This window comes from Scyliorhinus torazame, chromosome 24 (genome assembly GCF_047496885.1).
Source record: "Scyliorhinus torazame isolate Kashiwa2021f chromosome 24, sScyTor2.1, whole genome shotgun sequence".
NCBI lineage: Eukaryota > Metazoa > Chordata > Chondrichthyes > Carcharhiniformes > Scyliorhinidae > Scyliorhinus > Scyliorhinus torazame.
The window spans coordinates 7,445,360-7,464,928 of NC_092730.1; the positions used below are offsets into that span (position 1 = coordinate 7,445,360).

The 19,569-nt window shown below is 56.2% G+C and overlaps 1 protein-coding gene and 1 non-coding gene across 2 annotated transcripts; one reads left to right on the plus strand and one right to left on the minus strand.

Annotated features, from left to right (window-relative positions):
• The first annotated feature begins 2,267 nt into the window (after positions 1–2,267).
• On the plus strand, positions 2,268–16,903 carry b4gat1 (beta-1,4-glucuronyltransferase 1). The gene is made up of 2 exons (XM_072489317.1): positions 2,268–3,385; positions 16,420–16,903. Exons 1-2 carry the CDS (start codon positions 2,288–2,290, stop codon positions 16,609–16,611), a joined length of 1,290 nt encoding a protein of 429 aa, XP_072345418.1. The 5' UTR covers positions 2,268–2,287; the 3' UTR covers positions 16,612–16,903.
• Positions 16,904–19,214: 2,311 nt separating this feature from the next.
• On the minus strand, positions 19,215–19,284 carry LOC140400234 (small nucleolar RNA SNORD31). The gene has a single exon (XR_011938081.1). It is a non-coding gene; the product is annotated as a small nucleolar RNA SNORD31 (small nucleolar RNA).
• Between the last annotated feature and the right edge of the window lie 285 nt (positions 19,285–19,569).

The following is a 19,569-nucleotide window of genomic DNA, read 5'->3' on the forward strand; positions in this document are numbered from 1 at the left end:
TCAGAGCGCGGCGGGCGGGATTCAGAGCGGGCGGGATTCAGAGCGCGGCGGGCGGGATTCAGAGCGGGCGGGATTCAGAGCGCGGGGCGGGATTCAGAGCGGGCGGGATTCAGAGCGCGGCGGGCGGGATTCAGAGCGGGCGGGATTCAGAGCGGGCGGGATTCAGAGCGCGGCGGGCGGGATTCAGAGCGGGCGGGATTCAGAGCGCGGGGCGGGATTCAGAGCGGGCGGGATTCAGAGCGCGGGGCGGGATTCAGAGCGGGCGGGATTCAGAGCGGGCGGGATTCAGAGCGCGGCGGGCGGGATTCAGAGCGGGCGGGATTCAGAGCGGGCGGGATTCAGAGCGCGGGGCGGGATTCAGAGCGGGCGGGATTCAGAGCGCGGCGGGCGGGATTCAGAGCGGGCGGGATTCAGAGCGCGGCGGGCGGGATTCAGAGCGCGGGGCGGGATTCAGAGCGGGCGGGATTCAGAGCGCGGGGCGGGATTCAGAGCGGGCGGGATTCAGAGCGCGGCGGGCGGGATTCAGAGTGCGGGGCGGGATTCAGAGCGGGCGGGATTCAGAGCGCGGGGCGGGATTCAGAGCGGGCGGGATTCAGAGCGCGGGGCGGGATTCAGAGCGGGCGGGATTCAGAGCGCGGGGCGGGCGGGATTCAGAGCGCGGCGGGCGGGATTGCGGCGGGATTGCGGCGGGCGGGATTCAGAGCGCGGCGGGCGGGATTCAGAGCGCGGCGGGGCGGGATTGCGGCGGGATTGCGGCGGGGCGGGATTGCGGCGGGATTGCGGCGGGCGGGATTCAGAGCGCGGGGCGGGCGGGATTCAGAGCGCGGCGGGCGGGATTGCGGCGGGCGGGATTTAGAGCGCGGCGGGGCGGGATTGCGGCGGGATTCAGAGCGGGGCGGGATTGCGGCGGGCGGGATTTAGAGCGCGGCGGGGCGGGATTGCGGCGGGATTCAGAGCGGGGCGGGATTGCGGCGGGCGGGATTTAGAGCGCGGCGGGGCGGGATTGCGGCGGGCGCGGGGCGGGCGGGATTCAGAGCGCGGCGGGCGGGATTGCGGCGGGATTGCGGCGGGGCGGGATTCAGAGCGCGGCGGGCGGGATTGCGGCGGGATTGCGGCGGGGCGGGATTCAGAGCGCGGCGGGGCGGGATTGCGGCGGGATTGCGGCGGGCGCGGGGCGGGCGGGATTCAGAGCGCGGCGGGGCGGGATTGCGGCGGGGCGGGATTGCGGCGGGCGGGATTCAGAGCGGGGCGGGATTCAGAGCGCGGGGCGGGCGGGATTCAGAGCGCGGGGCGGGCGGGATTCAGAGCGGGGCGGGGCGGGATTGCGGCGGGATTCAGAGCGGGGCGGGATTGCGGCGGGCGGGATTTAGAGCGCGGCGGGGCGGGATTCGGAGCGCGGGGCGGGCGGGATTCAGAGCGCGGGGCGGGCGGGATTTAGAGCGCGGGGCGGGCGGGATTCAGAGCGCGGCGGGCGGGATTCAGAGCGCGGGGCGGGCGGGATTCAGAGCGCGGGGCGGGCGGGATTCAGAGCGCGGCGGGCGGGATTGCGGCGGGATTGCGGCGGGCGCGGGGCGGGCGGGATTCAGAGCGCGGCGGGCGGGATTGCGGCGGGATTGCGGCGGGCGCGGGGCGGGCGGGATTCAGAGCGCGGCGGGGCGGGATTGCGGCGGGGCGGGATTGCGGCGGGCGGGATTCAGAGCGGGGCGGGATTCAGAGCGCGGGGCGGGCGGGATTCAGAGCGCGGGGCGGGCGGGATTCAGAGCGGGGCGGGGCGGGATTGCGGCGGGATTCAGAGCGGGGCGGGATTGCGGCGGGCGGGATTTAGAGCGCGGCGGGGCGGGATTCGGAGCGCGGGGCGGGCGGGATTCAGAGCGCGGGGCGGGCGGGATTTAGAGCGCGGGGCGGGCGGGATTCAGAGCGCGGGGCGGGCGGGATTCAGAGCGCGGGGCGGGCGGGATTCAGAGCGCGGGGCGGGCGGGATTTAGAGCGCGGGGCGGGCGGGATTCAGAGCGCGGCGGGCGGGATTCAGAGCGCGGGGCGGGCGGGATTCAGAGCGCGGGGCGGGCGGGATTCAGAGCGCGGGGCGGGCGGGATTTAGAGCGCGGGGCGGGCGGGATTCAGAGCGCGGCGGGCGGGATTCAGAGCGCGGGGCGGGCGGGATTCAGAGCGCGGGGCGGGCGGGATTCAGAGCGCGGCGGGCGGGATTGCGGCGGGATTGCGGCGGGCGCGGGGCGGGCGGGATTCAGAGCGCGGCGGGCGGGATTGCGGCGGGATTGCGGCGGGCGCGATGCGGGCTCCTCTCTCTCTCCGGCGGCCCCGCTCTGTATTTGAGGCTCTGGCCGCCTCCCTGGTGCTGGTGGCCGGCCTCCAGCTGCTGTACCTCTGGCTGCTGCCGGGGGAGCGGCCGCGGGAGCAGAGCCGCCGGTTGCGGGGAGCGCAGCGGCCGCTGGCCCGGGACAGCCGCCTGGACGCGAGCGGGCGGTACCGGCTGTACCGGGATGTGGGGGGCAGCAGGCTCCCGGGGAGGGGGGTCCAGTTCAGCCTGGCCACCCACACCTCTGTCCACAACCTGTACCAGCTGCCAGCGCTGCTCCGCCGCTGGCAGGCTCCTCTGGCACTGGCTCTCTTTGCTCTGGCTGGCGAGGTGCCCCAGGCTGTGCTGGCAGTGCAGAGACTGCAGCTATACTGCCCGGGGGTGCAGGACAGGGTCACCTTCACCCTGGTCACCCCCAGCGGCCTCCGCCTGCCAGCCTTGCCCCCTGCCCAGGAAGACGGGGCGGAGGAGGGGTTGGGCTGGGACCCCCGGCTGGATTCAGACACCGAGCCCGAGCCTCACCCCCCCTGCCAGCGGGCCCTGGCCCCCCTGCACCGCCTGCGGCTCCAGCACCGCAACTATGACCTGGGCAACACCACCTACCCCAACAACCTGCTCCGCAACGCTGCGCGCGAGGCCCTGCCCTCCCAACACGTCCTCCTCATCGACATGGACATGCTGCCCAGCGGGGGGCTCCACGCCCACTTCCTGGACCTCCTGACCAGCCGGCGGGGCGCCTCCTCGCTGCAGGAGCCCCTCCCCGACCGGACCCTCTACGTCCTGCCCGCCCTCGAGATCCGCCACAGTCGGCGGGTGCCCTGGGATAAGGCCGAACTCCAGCGCCTCTACCAGGTGGCCGAGGTTCGGCCCTTCTATTCGGAGCTGTGCCCCCGCTGCCAGGCCCCCACCAACTACAGCCGCTGGATCAACCTGCCCGCCGGGGGCCCCGGGCTCCGGGTGGCCTACACCCGCCACTGGACGGACCCCTGGGAGCCCTTCTACATCTCCCGGAGCACCGTGCCCCCTTTCGACGAGAGGTTCGAGCAGTACGGTTTCAACCGCATCAGTCAGGTGAGCTGTTCGACCGTGTGGGGCAGCGTACGCCAACCTGGGTTTCAGGGGCTGGGGAGGCATGGGGTTATGTGTGTCAAAGACAGTTGGCGTGGGTGAGCTGATGGTCCTTGAAGAGCATCATCTGATTGTTACTGGGGTGTAGCGAGGATGCGATGCGTGTGTTTGGGAGGGATGTGAATGGTTACCGTGGCTGGACTGTTCGAGGTGAGGGAGTTGTTAATCTCTGTGTCTTCGCAAACTCTCTCTCGCCTCAGAGTTGAAGTTTGTATCCCATTCCAGAGGCCTGGCATAAACCCAGCCTGGCACCACTGAGGGAGTGGCGCACTGTCAGAGGGTCAATACAGAGGGAGTGCCGCACTGTCAGAGGGTCAGTACTGAGGGAGTGCTGCACTGTCAGAGGGTCAGTACTGAGGGAGTGCCGCACTGTCAGAGGGTCAGTACTGAGGGAGTGCCGCACTGTCAGAGGGTCAGTACTGAGGGAGTGCTGCACTGTCAGAGGGTCAGTACTGAGGGAGTGCCGCACTGTCAGAGGGTCAGTACTGAGGGAGTGCCGCACTGTGGGAGGGTCAGTACTGAGGGAGTGCCGCACTGTCAGAGGGTCAGTACTGAGGGAGTGCCGCACTGTCAGAGGGTCAGTACTGAGGGAGCGCCGCACTGTCAGAGGGTCAGTACTGAGGGAGTGCCGCACTGTCAGAGGGTCAGTACTGAGGGAGTGCCGCACTGTCAGAGGGTCAGTACTGAGGGAGTGCCGCACTGTCAGAGGGTCAGTACTGAGGGAGTGCCGCACTGTCAGAGGGTCAGTACTGAGGGAGTGCTGCACTTTCAGAGGGTCAGTACTGAGGGAGTGCCGCACTGTCAGAGGGTCAGTGCCGAGGGAGTGGCGCACTGTCAGAGGGTCAGTACTGAGGGAGTGCCGCACTGTCAGAGGGTCAGTACTGAGGGAGTGCCGCACTGTCAGAGGGTCAGGACTGAGGGAGTGCCGCACTGTCAGAGGGTCAGTACTGAGGGAGTGCCGCACTGTCAGAGGGTCAGTACTGAGGGAGTGCCGCACTGTCAGAGGGTCGGTACTGAGGGAGCGCCACACTGTCAGAGGGTCAGTACTGAGGGAGTGCCGCACTGTCAGAGGGTCAGTACTGAGGGAGTGCCGCACTGTCAGAGGGTCAGTACTGAGGGAGTGCCGCACTGTCAGAGGGTTAGTGCTGAGGGAGTGCCGCACTGTCAGAGGGTCAGTACTGAGGGAGTGCCGCACTGTCACAGTCAGTACTGAGGGAGTGCCGCACTGTCAGAGGGTCAGTACTGAGGGAGCGCTGCACTGTCAGAGGGTCAGTACTGAGGGAGTGCCGCACTGTCAGAGGGTCAGTACTGAGGGAGCGCCGCACTGTCAGAGGGTCAGTACTGAGGGAGTGCCGCACTGTCACAGTCAGTACTGAGGGAGCGCCGCACTGTCAGAGGGTCAGTACTGAGGGAGTGCCGCACTGTCACAGTCAGTACTGAGGGAGCGCCGCACTGTCAGAGGGTCAGTACTGAGGGAGCGCCGCACTGTCAGAGGGTCAGTACTGAGGGAGTGCCGCACTGTCACAGTCAGTACTGAGGGAGCGCCGCACTGTCAGAGGGTCAGTACTGAGGGAGTGCCGCACTGTCAGAGGGTCAGTACTGAGGGAGTGCCACACTGTCAGAGGGTCAGGGCTGAGGGAGTGCCGCACTGTCAGAGGGTCAGTACTGAGGGAGTGCCGCACTGTCAGGGGGTCAGTACTGAGGGAGTGCCGCACTGTCAGAGGGTCAGTACTGAGGGAGTGCCGCACTGTCAGAGGGTCAGTACTGAGGGAGTGCCGCACTGTCAGAGGGTCAGTACTGAGGGAGTGCCGCACTGTCAGAGGGTCAGTACTGAGGGAGTGCCGCACTGTCAGAGGGTCAGTACTGAGGGAGTGCTGCACTGTCAGAGGGTCAGTACTGAGGGAGCGCCGCACTGTCAGAGGGTCAGTACTGAGGGAGTGCCGCACTGTCAGAGGGTCAGTACTGAGGGAGTGCCGCACTGTCAGAGGGTCACTACTGAGGGAGTGCCGCACTGTCAGAGGGTCAGTACTGAGGGAGCACCGCACAGTCAGAGGGTCAGTATTGAGGGAGTGCCGCACTGTCAGAGGGTCAGTACTGAGGGAGTGCCGCACTGTCAGAGGGTCAGTACTGAGGGAGTGCCGCACTGTCAGAGGGTCAGTACTGAGGGAGCACCGCACAGTCAGAGGGTCAGTATTGAGGGAGTGCCGCACTGTCAGAGGGTCAGTACTGAGTGACTGCCGCACTGTCAGAGGGTCAGTACTGAGGGAGTGCCGCACTGTCAGAGGGTCAGTACTGAGGGAGTGCCGCACTGTCAGAGGGTCAGTACTGAGGGAGCACCGCACTGTCAGAGGGTCAGTATTGAGGGAGTGCCGCACTGTCAGAGGGTCAGTACTGAGGGAGTGCTGCACTGTCAGAGGGTCAGTACTGAGGGAGTGCTGCACTGTCAGAGGGTCAGTACTGAGGGAGTGCTGCACTGTCAGAGGGTCAGTACTGAGGGAGTGCTGCACTGTCAGAGGGTCAGTGCTGAGGGAGTGCCGCACTGTCAGAGGGTCAGTACTGAGGGAGTGCCGCACTGTCAGAGGGTCTGTACTGAGGGAGCGCCGCACTGTGGGAGGGTCAGTACTGAGGGAGTGCCGCACTGTCAGAGGGTCAGTGCTGAGGGAGTGCCGCACTGTCAGAGGGTCAGTACTGAGGGAGTGCCGCACTGTCAGAGGGTCAGTGCTGAGGGACTCCCGCACTGTCAGAGGGTCAGTACTGAGGGAGCGCTGCACTGTCAGAGGGTCAGTACTGAGGGAGTGCCGCACTGTCAGAGGGTCAGTACTGAGGGAGTGCCGCACTGTCACAGTCAGTACTGAGGGAGTGCCGCACTGTCAGAGGGTCAGTACTGAGGGAGCGCTGCACTGTCAGAGGGTCAGTACTGAGGGAGTGCCGCACTGTCAGAGGGTCAGTACTGAGGGAGCCCCGCACTGTCAGAGGGTCAGTACTGAGGGAGTGCCGCACTGTCAGAGGGTCAGTATTGAGGGAGTGCCGCACTGTCAGAGGGTCAGTACTGAGGGAGTGCTGCACTGTCAGAGGGTCAGTACTGAGGGAGTGCTGCACTGTCAGAGGGTCAGTACTGAGGGAGTGCTGCACTGTCAGAGGGTCAGTACTGAGGGAGTGCTGCACTGTCAGAGGGTCAGTGCTGAGGGAGTGCCGCACTGTCAGAGGGTCAGTACTGAGGGAGTGCCGCACTGTCAGAGGGTCAGTACTGAGGGAGCGCCGCACTGTGGGAGGGTCAGTACTGAGGGAGTGCCGCACTGTCAGAGGGTCAGTGCTGAGGGAGTGCCGCACTGTCAGAGGGTCAGTACTGAGGGAGTGCCGCACTGTCAGAGGGTCAGTGCTGAGGGACTCCCGCACTGTCAGAGGGTCAGTACTGAGGGAGCGCTGCACTGTCAGAGGGTCAGTACTGAGGGAGCGCCGCACTGTGGGAGGGTCAGTACTGAGGGAGTGCCGCACTGTCAGAGGGTCAGTGCTGAGGGAGTGCCGCACTGTCAGAGGGTCAGTACTGAGGGAGTGCCGCACTGTCAGAGGGTCAGTACTGAGGGAGCGCCGCACTGTGGGAGGGTCAGTACTGAGGGAGTGCCGCACTGTCAGAGGGTCAGTGCTGAGGGAGTGCCGCACTGTCAGAGGGTCAGTACTGAGGGAGTGCCGCACTGTCAGAGGGTCAGTGCTGAGGGAGTGCCGCACTGTCAGAGGGTCAGTACTGAGGGAGTGCCGCACTGTCAGAGAGTCTGTACTGAGGGAGTGCTGCACTGTCAGAGGGTCAGTACTGAGGGAGCGCTGCACTGTCAGAGGGTCAGTACTGACGGAGTGCCGCACTGTCAGAGGGTCAGTACTGAGGGAGTGCCGCACTGTCAGAGGGTCAGTACTGAGGGAGTGCCGCACTGTCAGAGGGTCAGTACTGAGGGAGCGCCGCACTGTGGGAGGGCACTGTTGCTATGTTTGCAGATGATACGAAGATCTGTAGAGGGACGGGTAGTATTGAGGAAGCAAGGGGGCTGCAGAAGGACTTGGACAGGCTAGGAGAGTGGGCAATGAAGTGGCAGATGGAATACAATGTGGAAAAGTGTGAGTTCTGCACTTTGGAAGGAGGAATGGAGGCACAGACTATTTTCTAAATGGGGAAATGCTTTGGAAATCAGAAGCACAAAGGGACTTGGGAGTCCTTGTTCACGATTCTCTTAAGGTTAACGTGCAGGTTCAGTCGGCAGTTAGGAAGGCAAATGATGGGCAGCACGGTGGCACAGTGGGTTAGCACTGCTGCCTCACGGCGCCGAGGTCCCAGGTTCGATCCCGGCTCTGGGTCACTGTCCGTGTGGAATTTGCACATACTCCCCGGGTCTGCGTGGGTCTCACCCCCACAACCCAAAGATGTGCAGGGTAGGTGGATTGGCCGCGCTAAATTGCCCCTTAACTGGAAAAAATGAATTGGGTACTGTAAACTTTTTTTTTTTTAAAGGAAGGTAAATGCAATGTTAGCATTCACGTCGAGAGGGCCAGAATACAAGAGCAGGGATGTACTTCTGAGGCTGTATAAGGCTCTGGTCAGACCCCATTGGGAGTATTGTGAGCAGTTTTGGGCCCCGTATCTAAGGAAGGATGTGCTGGGGCCTTGGAAAGGGTCCAGAGGAGGTTCACAAGAATGATCCCGGGAATGAAGAACTTGTCGTATGAGGAACGGTTGAGGACTCTGGGTCTGTACTCGTTGGAGTTTAGAAGGATGAGGGGGGATCTTATTGAAACTTACAGGATACTGCGAGGCCTGGATAGAGTGGACGTGGAGAGGATGTTTCACTTGTAGGAAAAACTAGAAGCAGAGGACACAGCCTCAGACTGAAGGGACGGTCCTTTAAAACTGAGATGAGGAGGAATTTCTTCAGCCAGAGGGTGGTGACTCTGTGGAACTCTTTGCCGCAGAAGGCTGTGGAGGTCAAATCACTGAGTGTGTTTAAGACAGAGACAGATAGGTTATTGATTAATGAGGGGATCAGGGGTTATGGGGAGAAGGCAGGAGAATGGGGATGAGAAAATATCAGCCATGATTGAATGGCGGAGCAGACTCGATGGGCCGAGTGGCCTAATTCTGCTCCTATGTCTCATGGTCTTGTGTAAGATTTTAATATGAAAATCGCTTATTGTCACAAGTAGGCTTCAATGAAGTTACCGTGAAAAGCCCCTAGTCGCCACATTCCGGCGCCTGTTCGGGGAGGCTGGTACGGGAATTGAACCCGCGCTGCTGGCCTGGTCTGCTTTAAAAGCCAGCGATTTAGCCCTGTGCTAAACCAGCCCCTACATGTAGACTGAAAAAATCAAATGGGAAAAGGTAGCGTTGTTGCAGGATTTCGGTTATTCAGGACCTGATAATACTTTATTAGTAACCAATGCTCTAGGTTAACCCACCAAAAGAGGGAAATCCGTTTCTCTGCTGAGACTGAGAATAGATCTCACAAAGGGGGAATGCTTTTCCGGATCTCAGATAGTTAAACAGGATCTCAGTTACTTTTTATGGGAAATGTTCAGATACGTCACTCATAACTAAATCGTTACCTCTTTCGTCGTGGGTCCTAGTCATTTAAGACTTCCGAAATCAGTGTGTCGGATTTTCAACTTTGAGAGTAAATCTACACAGTATCGTTTTAATCAAAGTATTTTTATTGTAAAATACTCTCAATTGGTACATACAGAATTGCAGAGTTAAAAATATAAGTTGACTAACAGTCTTTAGTTATCTGTTAATAATATGACAGCGGCAAGAATGAGGAAGTTCTTTGGGGTGGAGGACAGGTGTGTGAGGTGCTCAGGGAGCCCAGCAAATCATGTCCATATGTTCTGGGCATGCCCGGCACTTAAAGAATTCTGGCGAGGCTTTGTCCAAGGTCTTGGACACTCGGGTGAAGCCGAGTCTGGGGATAGCGATATTTGGGTGTCAGAAGATCCGGGAGTGCAGGAGCCGAAAGAGGCCGGAGTCCTGGCCTTTGCCTCCCTGGTAGCCCGGAGACGGCTCTTGTTAATGTGGAGGGATGCCAAACCCCCCAAGTGTGGAGGCTTGGGTCAGTGACATGGCTGGTTTCTAGGTTTGGAGAGGATAAAGTTTGCCTCGAGAGGGTCCTTGCTGGGGTCCTCCAGGCAGTGGCAACCGTTACATAAGAACTAGGAGCAGGAGTAGGCCATCTAGCCCCTCGAGCCTGCTCCGCCATTTAATGAGATCATGGCTGATCTTTGTGGACTCAGCTCCACTCTCCGGCCCGTTCACCATATCCCCGAATCCCTTTATTCTTTAGAAAGGCATCTATCTTTTTCTTAAAAACGTCTAAAGAAGGAGCCTCAACTGCTTCACTGGGCAAGGAATTCCAGAGATTCACAACCCTGTGGGTGAAGAAGTTCCTCCTAAACTCCGTCCTAAATCTACTTCCCCTTATTTTGAGGCTATGCCCCCTAGTTCTGCTTTCCCCGACCAGTGGAAACAACCTCCCCGCATCTATCCTATCTATTCCCTTCATAATTTTATATGTCTCAATAAGATCCCCCCGCATCCTTCTAAACTCCAATGAGTACAGTCCCAGTCTACTCAACCTCTCGTCATAATCTAATCCCCTCAACTCTGGGATCAACCTAGTGAATCTCCTCTGCACTCCGTCCAGTGCCAATATGTCCTTTCTCAGGTAAGGAGACCAAAACTGAACACAATACTCCAGATGTGGCCTCACCAACACCCTATACAATTGCAGCATAACCTCCCTAGTCTTGAACTCCATCCCTCTAGCAATGAAAGACAAAACTCGATTAGCCTTCTTAATCACCTGTTGCACCTGCACACCAACTTTTGGCGACTCGTGCACTAGCACACCCAGGTCTCTCTGCACAGGAGCATGTTTTAACATCTTACCGTTTAAATAATAATCCATTCTGCTGCTATTCCTCCCGTTCCTTGACTTTCTCGCGGAACGTTAAGTGAGGTCAGCAGCAGCAGCAAACTGGGGGGGGGGGGGGAGGAGAGGGGAGAGAGGGGGGAGCTGTATGGGTTGTGGATAGATTTTTCTTGTAAATGGTAGTTATCCCACCTTGTTTTGTTAAGTCGTTAATTCTTTTTTTTTGTTTTTTGTTGCCTTTTAGTCGTGGTTTTGTAAAAATTCTGAAGTAATTTTTAAAAAAAAATAATATAAAACCCGTTAACAGTCCTTTGTTATCTGCTGACAAACTAACTTCTGTGCAGAGAATGAGACATCTAAACATGGAAAATCCTAAAGTATCTCCTCTCAATTTCTAATACATTTCTAAGAAGTTTAACAGAAACATACTTACAAAAAGCACGATGGTCTTTGTCTGACGAGGCAAGCTGGGTTTGAACAGTAGCACTGAAGAAGAGAGGTAACTTTCGCTAAAGTGCCTCTTTATATACATAAAATCTTCTAATCGGTCAAGGACTGCTTCTGTTATCTTACCACTTATTGTTGGTTAATTGCCGATATCCAAATGGCTAATTTGATGTATTATCATCAATATATGTTTTAATGACCTTAGTGTCCGTGTGAATGTCAGGTGTCTTCAGATATATTGGCAAAGAGGGACTCACATAGAGATCTGTCTCTTTTCAGTGTTGCCATGTTTCTTAGATATATAGATTGCCAAATAGACACTTCTTTGAGGGTGTTAGTCTAAATGTCAAGAGTTATATAGTTAAGGAAGGATTTGTGTATTATTTATCTGAAGAATTTCCTATCCTCATGGTTTGAATAATTATAGGTGCCGGGGGGTGATCTAAAGAATTTACGGTGTGTCAAAGCAAGGTTTTCCTTATCCTGTATTTGTTTGGAATGTATTAATGGTCGTTGGAGCCAGCTAGGGGTTTCTCCCAGAAAATGGTGACTTCTGGACAACCTTCAGCTGAAGTGGTTTTATTCCACTTTGAAGTAAAATACTAGTTGTATTCATTTCTGTTGCCTTGTTTCAAACCAAATTCTGCGGCGAACGTGATTTTCATCACCGGCGATCACAGAGTGTTTTCGGGATACTTTCTTCGAACTGTACATTCTGGAATCAGCCAGGGGACAGGTTATAGCAAGCCTGGGGTTGTGCAGTACCATAACCTCATGGTGACGACACCCCCGGTTTGGCTCAGTTGGCTGGGCGGCTGGTGCAGAGCGAGGTCAGCAGCCCGGGTGCAATTCCCGTGCCGTCTGAGGTTATTCATGAAGGCCCCGTCTTCTCAACCTCGCCTGAGGTGTGTTGATCCTCAGGTTAAATCACCACTAGTCAGCTCTTCCCCCAAAGGGGAAAGCATCAGATGGCCATCTGGGACAATGGCTACTAGGTAAGAGTGATCATAATATGATTGAATTTTGCATTAGTTTGAGGGAGAGAAGAGTGCGTCCAAGGCGAGTATTTTAAACTTAAACAAGGGCAATTCAGAGCGCGGGGCCGTGATTGAATGGCGGAGCAGACTCGATGGGCCGAGTGGCCTAATTCTGCTCCTATGTCTCATGGTCTTGTGTAAGATTTTAATATGAAAATCGCTTATTGTCAGGCTTCAATGAAGTTACTGTGAAAAGCCCCTAGTCGCCACATTCCGGCGCCTGTTCGGGGAGGCTGGTACGGGAATTGAATTTTGCATTAGTTTGAGGGAGAGAAGAGTGCGTCCAAGGCGAGTATTTTAAACTTAAACAAGGGCAATTATGAGGGCAACGCGGAGGGAGCTAATGTAAGGGGAGGGTCCGCCACAACTTAAAACCTTAAATACAGTATTAGACTTAAAGAGAGCGCAGATATCTGCGCTAAATTGAGTTGCAGGGAGAAGAATATAAAGAACTGCATGGAATGAAATAAAGTTTGTTGAGGAGAGGAAAACTGAACTGTGAGAGAGCGAGCCAGTAATATAAAGACGGACAGTAAGAACATAGAACGGTACAGCACAGTACAAGCCCTTCGGCCCACGATGTTGTGCCGACCATTTATCCGAATCTAAGATCAGCCTAACCTCCACCCCTTCAATTTACTGCTGTCCATGTGCCTGTCCCAGAGTCGCTTAAATGTCCCTAATGACTCTGACTCCACCACCTCTGCTGGCAGTGCATTCCACACACCCACCACTCTCTGTGTAAAGAACCTCTGACATCTCCACCATACGTTCCAAAATCACCTTCAAATTATGTCCCCTCGTGGCAGCCATTTCCACCCTGGGGAAAAGTTTCACCCTGATAAGTGCGAGGTGATTCATTTTGGTCGGACAAATTTGAATGCGGATTACAGGGTTAACGGCAGGGTTCTGAAGAATGTGGAGGAGCAGAGAGATCCCGGAGTTCATGTCCATAGATCTCTGAAAGTTGCCACCTAAGTGGATAGAGCCGTGAAAAAGACCTATAGTGTGTTCGCATTTATTAACAGGGGGATTGAGTTTAAGAGCTGCGAGGTTATGCTGCAACTGTACAGGACCCTGGTGAGACCACATTTGGAGTATTGTGTGCAGTTCTGGTCACCTCATTCTAGGAAGGATGTGGAAGCATTGGAAAGGGTGCAGAGGAGATTTACCAGGATACTGCCTGGATCAGGTCCTATGAGGAAAGGTTGAGGGAGCGAGGGCTTTTCTCACTGGAGCGAAGGAGGATGAGAGGCGACTTAATTGAGGTGTATAAGATGATGAGAGGGATAGATAGAGTGGGCGTTCAGCGACTATTTCCTCGGGTGGGTGTAGCTGTTACAAGGGGGCATAACTATAAGATTCATGGTGGAAGATCTAGGAGGGATGTCAGAGGTCTTTACTCAGAGAGTGGTTGGGGCGTGGAACGCACTTCCAGCTACGGTGGAGTCGGACACTTTCGGAACTTTCAAGCGGTTATTGGATAGGCACACGGAGTGCACTAGAATGATTGGGCGTAGGTTGATTTGATCTTAGTTTCAGACTAGTTCAGCACAACATCGTGGGCCGAAGGGCCGGTACTGTGCTGTACAGTTCTCTGTTCTATCCACTATCCATGCCTCTCACCACCTTGTACACCTCTATCAAGTCACCTCTCTGCCTTCTTCGCTCCAGTGAGAAAAGCCCGAGCTCCCTCAACCTGTCTTCAGAAGAAGTGCCACAGATATATATATTTTTAAAATCTTTTTATTCTCATTTTCTTTTTTTAAAAATATAAATTTAGAGCGCCCAATTAATTTTGTTTTCCAATTGAGGGGCAATTTAGCGTGGCCAATCCACCTAGCCTGCACATAGAATCATAGAATTTACAGAGCACCCGGAGGAAACCCACGCAGACACGGGGAGGACGGGCAGACACCGCACAGACAGTGACCCAAGCCGGGAATCGAACCCGGGACCCTGGAGCTGTGAAGCAACAGTGCTAACCACCGTGCTGCCCCTGGGTTGTGGGGGTGAGACCTACGTAGACGCGGGGAGAATGTGCAAACTCCACACGGACAGCGACCCGGGGCCGGGATCGAACCCGGGACCGCGGCGCCGTGAGGCAGCAGTGCTAACCACTGTGCCGCCGTGCTGACCTATTCTCCTCATTTTCAACAAATAAACAACAAAAGAAAAGACAGTAACAATCCCCTCGCTATATTACCCATTCGTGAATCCCAGCAAAACAGTAAACCCAATCCCCCCCCCCAGTGTTCAACGGTAACCAGTTCCTGAAAGTGCGTGATAAACAGATCCCATGAATTGTGGTACCCCCCCCCCCCCCTTCGCCCCCCCCCTCAGCTCAAACGTCACCTTCTCCAGGGTCACGCCGGGGTACAGGGTGGAAACGCTGACCTCCATCCCAACAGGACCCGCCTACGAGCGACCAGCGAGGCAAAGGCTAAAACACCCACCCCCCCGCTTCCAGCCCCGGCCCATCCGACACCCTGGGACAGGCCTCGAGGGGACCACGTGTAGTAATACCCTGACCCCCCCTCCCCTTCCCGAAACCTCCCACCCATCCTCCCCAACCCATGCCTCCAAATCTTCAGTGTTGCCACCACCACCGGACTCCCAGAGTCCATTCGGAGGACCACCCTCCTAACACTGCCCCCCCCCCCCCACACCATAATAAACTGGGTGACCCCTTTGTCTACTTGCCCCTTGGTAACAACACCGCAGACACTGAAACACAAACCGTGGCGGCAACACTCATTTCCATCGCCTGCACCCGTCTCCCCAGTGACAGAGAGAGGCTATCCTGCTTCGCCAAGTCAGCTTTCACCCTCCCCAGCAAACCGGTCAAATTGGACCTACGGAGGCCCCCCCCCCCAACTCCCTTCAGTTTCTCCCCCTGCTCCTCGGCCGATGTCAACACCGCCGCAATCGCCTCCTCCGCCAACACCTTCGTTGCCGCCACCATTTCCTCCCCCGTCAGTGTTTAGCAAACTGTCTTCCGAATTCCACGGCCATCACGTCGGTCAGGGCAAGGGGAGAGACCCCCCACCCAGGGTCCCCAGCCTCCGCCATCTTTCCGCCTGCCGTCTTGACCCGTTCACTCGACGCCGAACCTCCGCTCGCCACCCCCCCCCCCCCCTCTTCTTGCCAGCGGCTTTCTTCCGGGTCTTCGACATTCCCCACCTTCCCGCACCCGCTTGTTCAAAAACTGGCCCCGAAACCGGATATTAGAATCCAAAATCCAGGGCCTCAGGCGGGAGCCACCCAATGTGCGGACTCCACCGACGTGTCACCCCCGCACGTCCCCGAGACGAGTATTTTAAACTTAAATAAGGGCAACGCGGAGCGAGCTAAAGTGAACTAGGAAACGTGCTAACGGATGGATCAATAGATGTTCAGTGGCGGGATTTGCGGACATCATGCCAAGGGGAGGGTCTGTCACACAGGGATAACGAAGAATGTTTAATACAGTATTAAACGTAGCAGATATCTGCAATAACCTGAGTCACAGGTACCAGAATAGGAAGAACAGGGCTGCACGGTAGCGCAGTGGTTAGCACTGCTGCCTCACGGAACTGAGGACCCGGGTCACTGTCCGGGGGGAGTTTGCGTATTCTCCCCGTGTCTACGCGGGTCTCCCCCCCCCCCCCCCCCCCGACAACCCAAAAAGATGTGCCGGTTAGGCGGATTGGCCACGTTTCTCGGGACTTGTGGGAGGAAACCGGAGCGCCCGGAGGAAACCCACGCAGACACGGCGGGAGAACGCGCAGACTCCGCACAGAGTGGCCCAAGCCGGGAATTGAACCCGGGGGCTGTGAAGCGACAGTGCTAACCACTGTGCTAACCATGCCGTTATTGATAATAGCTGAGCTCATGACGTGGCTGCTCGAAGCCGCCTACATTCACCCAGAGACCCATTCTCTGCAAACAAAAGGAATACGACCAGGCCTGGCACCTTTTCGGATTACCAAGGAGTTGGGGAGCTTAGTGTCCTCCATTGCTTTTACCATTACCACCAGGCAGCACGGTGGTCAGCAGAGTTCCTTCACAGCTCCAGAGTCCCAGGTTCGATTCCCGGCTTGGGTCACTGTCTGTGCGGAGTCTGCACGTTCTCCCCGTGTGTGCGTGGGTTTCCTCCCACAGTCCAAAGAGATGCAGGTCAGGTGGATTGGCCATCTAAATTGCTCTTCGTGTCCAAATATGTTAGGTTGGGTTACGGGGATAGAGGCCTGGGACTTAAGTAGGATGCTCTTTTCAAGGGCCAGTACAGACTCAATGGGCGGAATGGCCTCCTTCTGCACTGTAAATTCTATTGGCGTGCCTCAGCCATTCAGCCCCCTCTCCCCCACCCCACCCTTTCCCGGTAGTATACATTGTTGGGAGTTTGAAATTTGGTGTTCTGGTATTTGTCCTGATGTGTGCAGCATGAAAAGCTTTGGTCTCTTTTCAGGAATATCCAAGTGTCTGAGCGGTTATGGGAGGGATTTGGTTTGAGTACTCCGGGAATTTGGTGACAATCTTGAGTTGGCTGTCCAACCTTTCCAGTTAATTCACTGCTATTACCAAGTTTAATTTCTCTTGCTAGGCCTGTGAACTGCACGTCGCTGGATATAGCTTTGCTGTGCTGGATAACGCATTCCTCATCCACAAGGGCTTCAAGCTGGCCACCGAGTTCCACCCACAGAAGGACGAGGAGAATCGACGCAACAGAATCCTCTTCCGGCAGTTCAAACAGGAGCTGAAGTCGAAATACCCCGACTCGCCTCGCCGCTGTTGAACCCGCGCCCCCAGCCCCAGGGATTGGGGATGGAGCCCAGACTGCCTCCTCCCTCCACCATCAACACAAGAGGCTGCGTGTGATCTTCGTCGCTACCGACGTGGGTGGGTGCGGCTTCCGTCAGGTCTTTGGACATCTGCCCTCACCCTTTTCCACTGGGTCAGTCTGGACTGGGGCAGGGCTGGAAGGAACCTTCACCAACCCTGCCCAACACCAACCCTGGGGCCCAGTTCTAGCCAATACTGAAGTTGTGAATTTTTTGTGATTATCATAAAACTGGACTGCGCCTGGACATCATATGGGTACTGGTCTGTTGTTGTATAGCACGGGGGTACAGTACGGGTGGGGACGGGTCTGTCGCTGTGCAACACGGGGGTACAGTACGGATGGGGACGGGTCTGTCACTGTATAACACTGGGGTACAGTACTGGTGGGGACGGGTCTGTCGCTGTATAACACTGGGGTACAGTACGGGTGGGGACGGGTCTGTCGCTGTGCAACACTGGGGTACAGTACTGGTGGGGACGGGTCTGTCGCTGTATAACACTGGGGTACAGTACTGGTGGGGACGGGTCTGTCGCTGTATAACACTGGGGTACAGTACTGGTGGGGACGGGTCTGTCGCTGTATAACACTGGGGTACAGTACGGGTGGGGGCGGGTCTGTCGCTGTATAACACTGGGGTACAGTACGGGTGGGGGGCGGGTCTGTCGCTGTATAACACTGGGGTACAGTACGGGTGGGGGCGGGTCTGTCGCTGTATAACACTGGGGTACAGTACGGGTGGGGGCGGGTCTGTCGCTGTATAACACTGGGGTACAGTACGGGTGGGGGCGGGTCTGTCGCTGTATAACACTGGGGTACAGTACTGGTGGGGACGGGTCTGTCAGTGTATAACACTGGGGCACAGTACTGGTGGGGACGGGTCTGTCGCTGTGTAACACTGGGGCACAGTACTGGTGGGGACGGGTCTGTCACTGTGTAACACTGGGGTACAGTACTGGTGGGGACGGGTCTGTCACTGTATAACACTGGGGCACAGTACTGGTGGGGACGGGTCTGTCGCTGTGTAACACTGGGGCACAGTACTGGTGGGGACGGGTCTGTCACTGTGTAACACTGGGGTACAGTACTGGTGGGGACGGGTCTGTCACTGTATAACACTGGGGTACAGGACTGGTGGGGACGGGTCTCACTGTATAACACAGGTACAGTATTATAGAATTTAGTGCAGGCCATTCGGCCCATCGAGTCTGCACCGGCCCTTGAAAAGAACACCCTACCCAAGCCCCACCCCATAATCCATAACCCCAACTAACCTTTTTGGACACTTAAGGGCATATAGTATGGCCAATTCACCTAACCTGCACATCTTTGGGCTGTGGGATGAAACCAGAGCAAACCCACGCAGACACAGGGAGAACGTGCAGACTCTGCACAGTGACCCAAGCCGGAATCGAACCTGGGACCCTGGAGCTGTGAAGCAACTGTGCTACCATGCCGCCCCTACTGGTGGGGATGGGTCTGTCATTTAAAATCACGGGTACTGACAGTCACTTTTAGCCTCATACCCTGTCTGTTATACCCATACTCTGGAGATTACTCAATGTTCAGTATTTTGTTATTGCTGCTATCCCAGTTGAGTGAATTGAAAGATAGCAAGTGTAGCATTTACATACTTGTATATTTTGTTGTGTGAACTTGAATGAAATAAATTAATGGAGACTACGAAAATAAAGACTGTGGACTCCAGTCCTTCCGAAAGACCACCCGATCAAATCACGCCCCTTCAAGATGGAGCTGATCGACTGGCAGAGGCATCATTCTTTACCCATTGCAGTAATGTAAAACATAGACTAGAACCAGAGGGTTAAAAAATGATTGAAATTTATTTCAAGGTTACAAACATAATTGATGCTGCAGGACAGGAACAGCTTCACCAACAGAAGTAATTCCAGACATTGTACACTGAATGGAGTCTATCACACGCATCTTTACCTGTGAGGGGGGGAAAAACAGCCAGGTATAAATATTCACTCTGCAGCTGTTGTCACTATTACAGTAGGGATTTGTTTGACAAGAATCTGATGTTAACTCATCCACCATTTTGAATAATCTTTTTATACATTTTCTTTTTTAAAGATTACCCAATTAGTTTTAATTTTTCCAATTAAGGGTCAATTTAGTGTGGCCAATTCAGCTACCCTGCCCAATTTTTGGACCTCCCACTGCAGATGGTGATCACAGATCAGTCGGGGTGGATTGATCTTTATTCAGCCCAGTATCACGGCGCTCTCCTCCATTCCTACAGCGCACACTTGCAGAAACCAGTCCTCCTCGAACACAGTTTTATCACACTGGTGTCAGCCTGTACCACCACCCATACAAATAAACACTGGGGAGGATCGGTGAGCAGCTGTTTGATAAATAAACACCTACCCACAGAGCCACTGGGACCAGATGCAATATCCCAGGGATTGAACAAAGCTCACTCACAAGACAGCTGGTTGGATACAGGTTACAACATCCCAGGAGCATTCTATTCGGATGCTGCACTAGTGGCCAACTACACCCCCCCACCCCCGATACGCTGACAAGTCTCCATCAGACCAGAAACGCACCAATCAGTCATCTGACAATCAGACTGGGGCGGTAACGCAGTCATCATTTGGGCCAGTAAGACGGTAAACAATTGACCAGCTTGCATTGAACTAACCTAGACAGCCAGCAGAGTCTCCCGCACACCTGTAACAAGAGGGAGAGTCAGTTAATACAGCTCTGGACCCAGCATCATGGCCCTGCCCTGTAGAAGCAGCTTTAATCAGGATCACAGGAAGCCACGGCCAATTTGGGGCACGGTGATGGAACAGCAGCAGAGCCCAGGCATCGAGCTCCGTGCATAAAGTGATATTAACACTCGGAAGTATCCACTGAGCAAGTAAGATTCAGAGTAACACC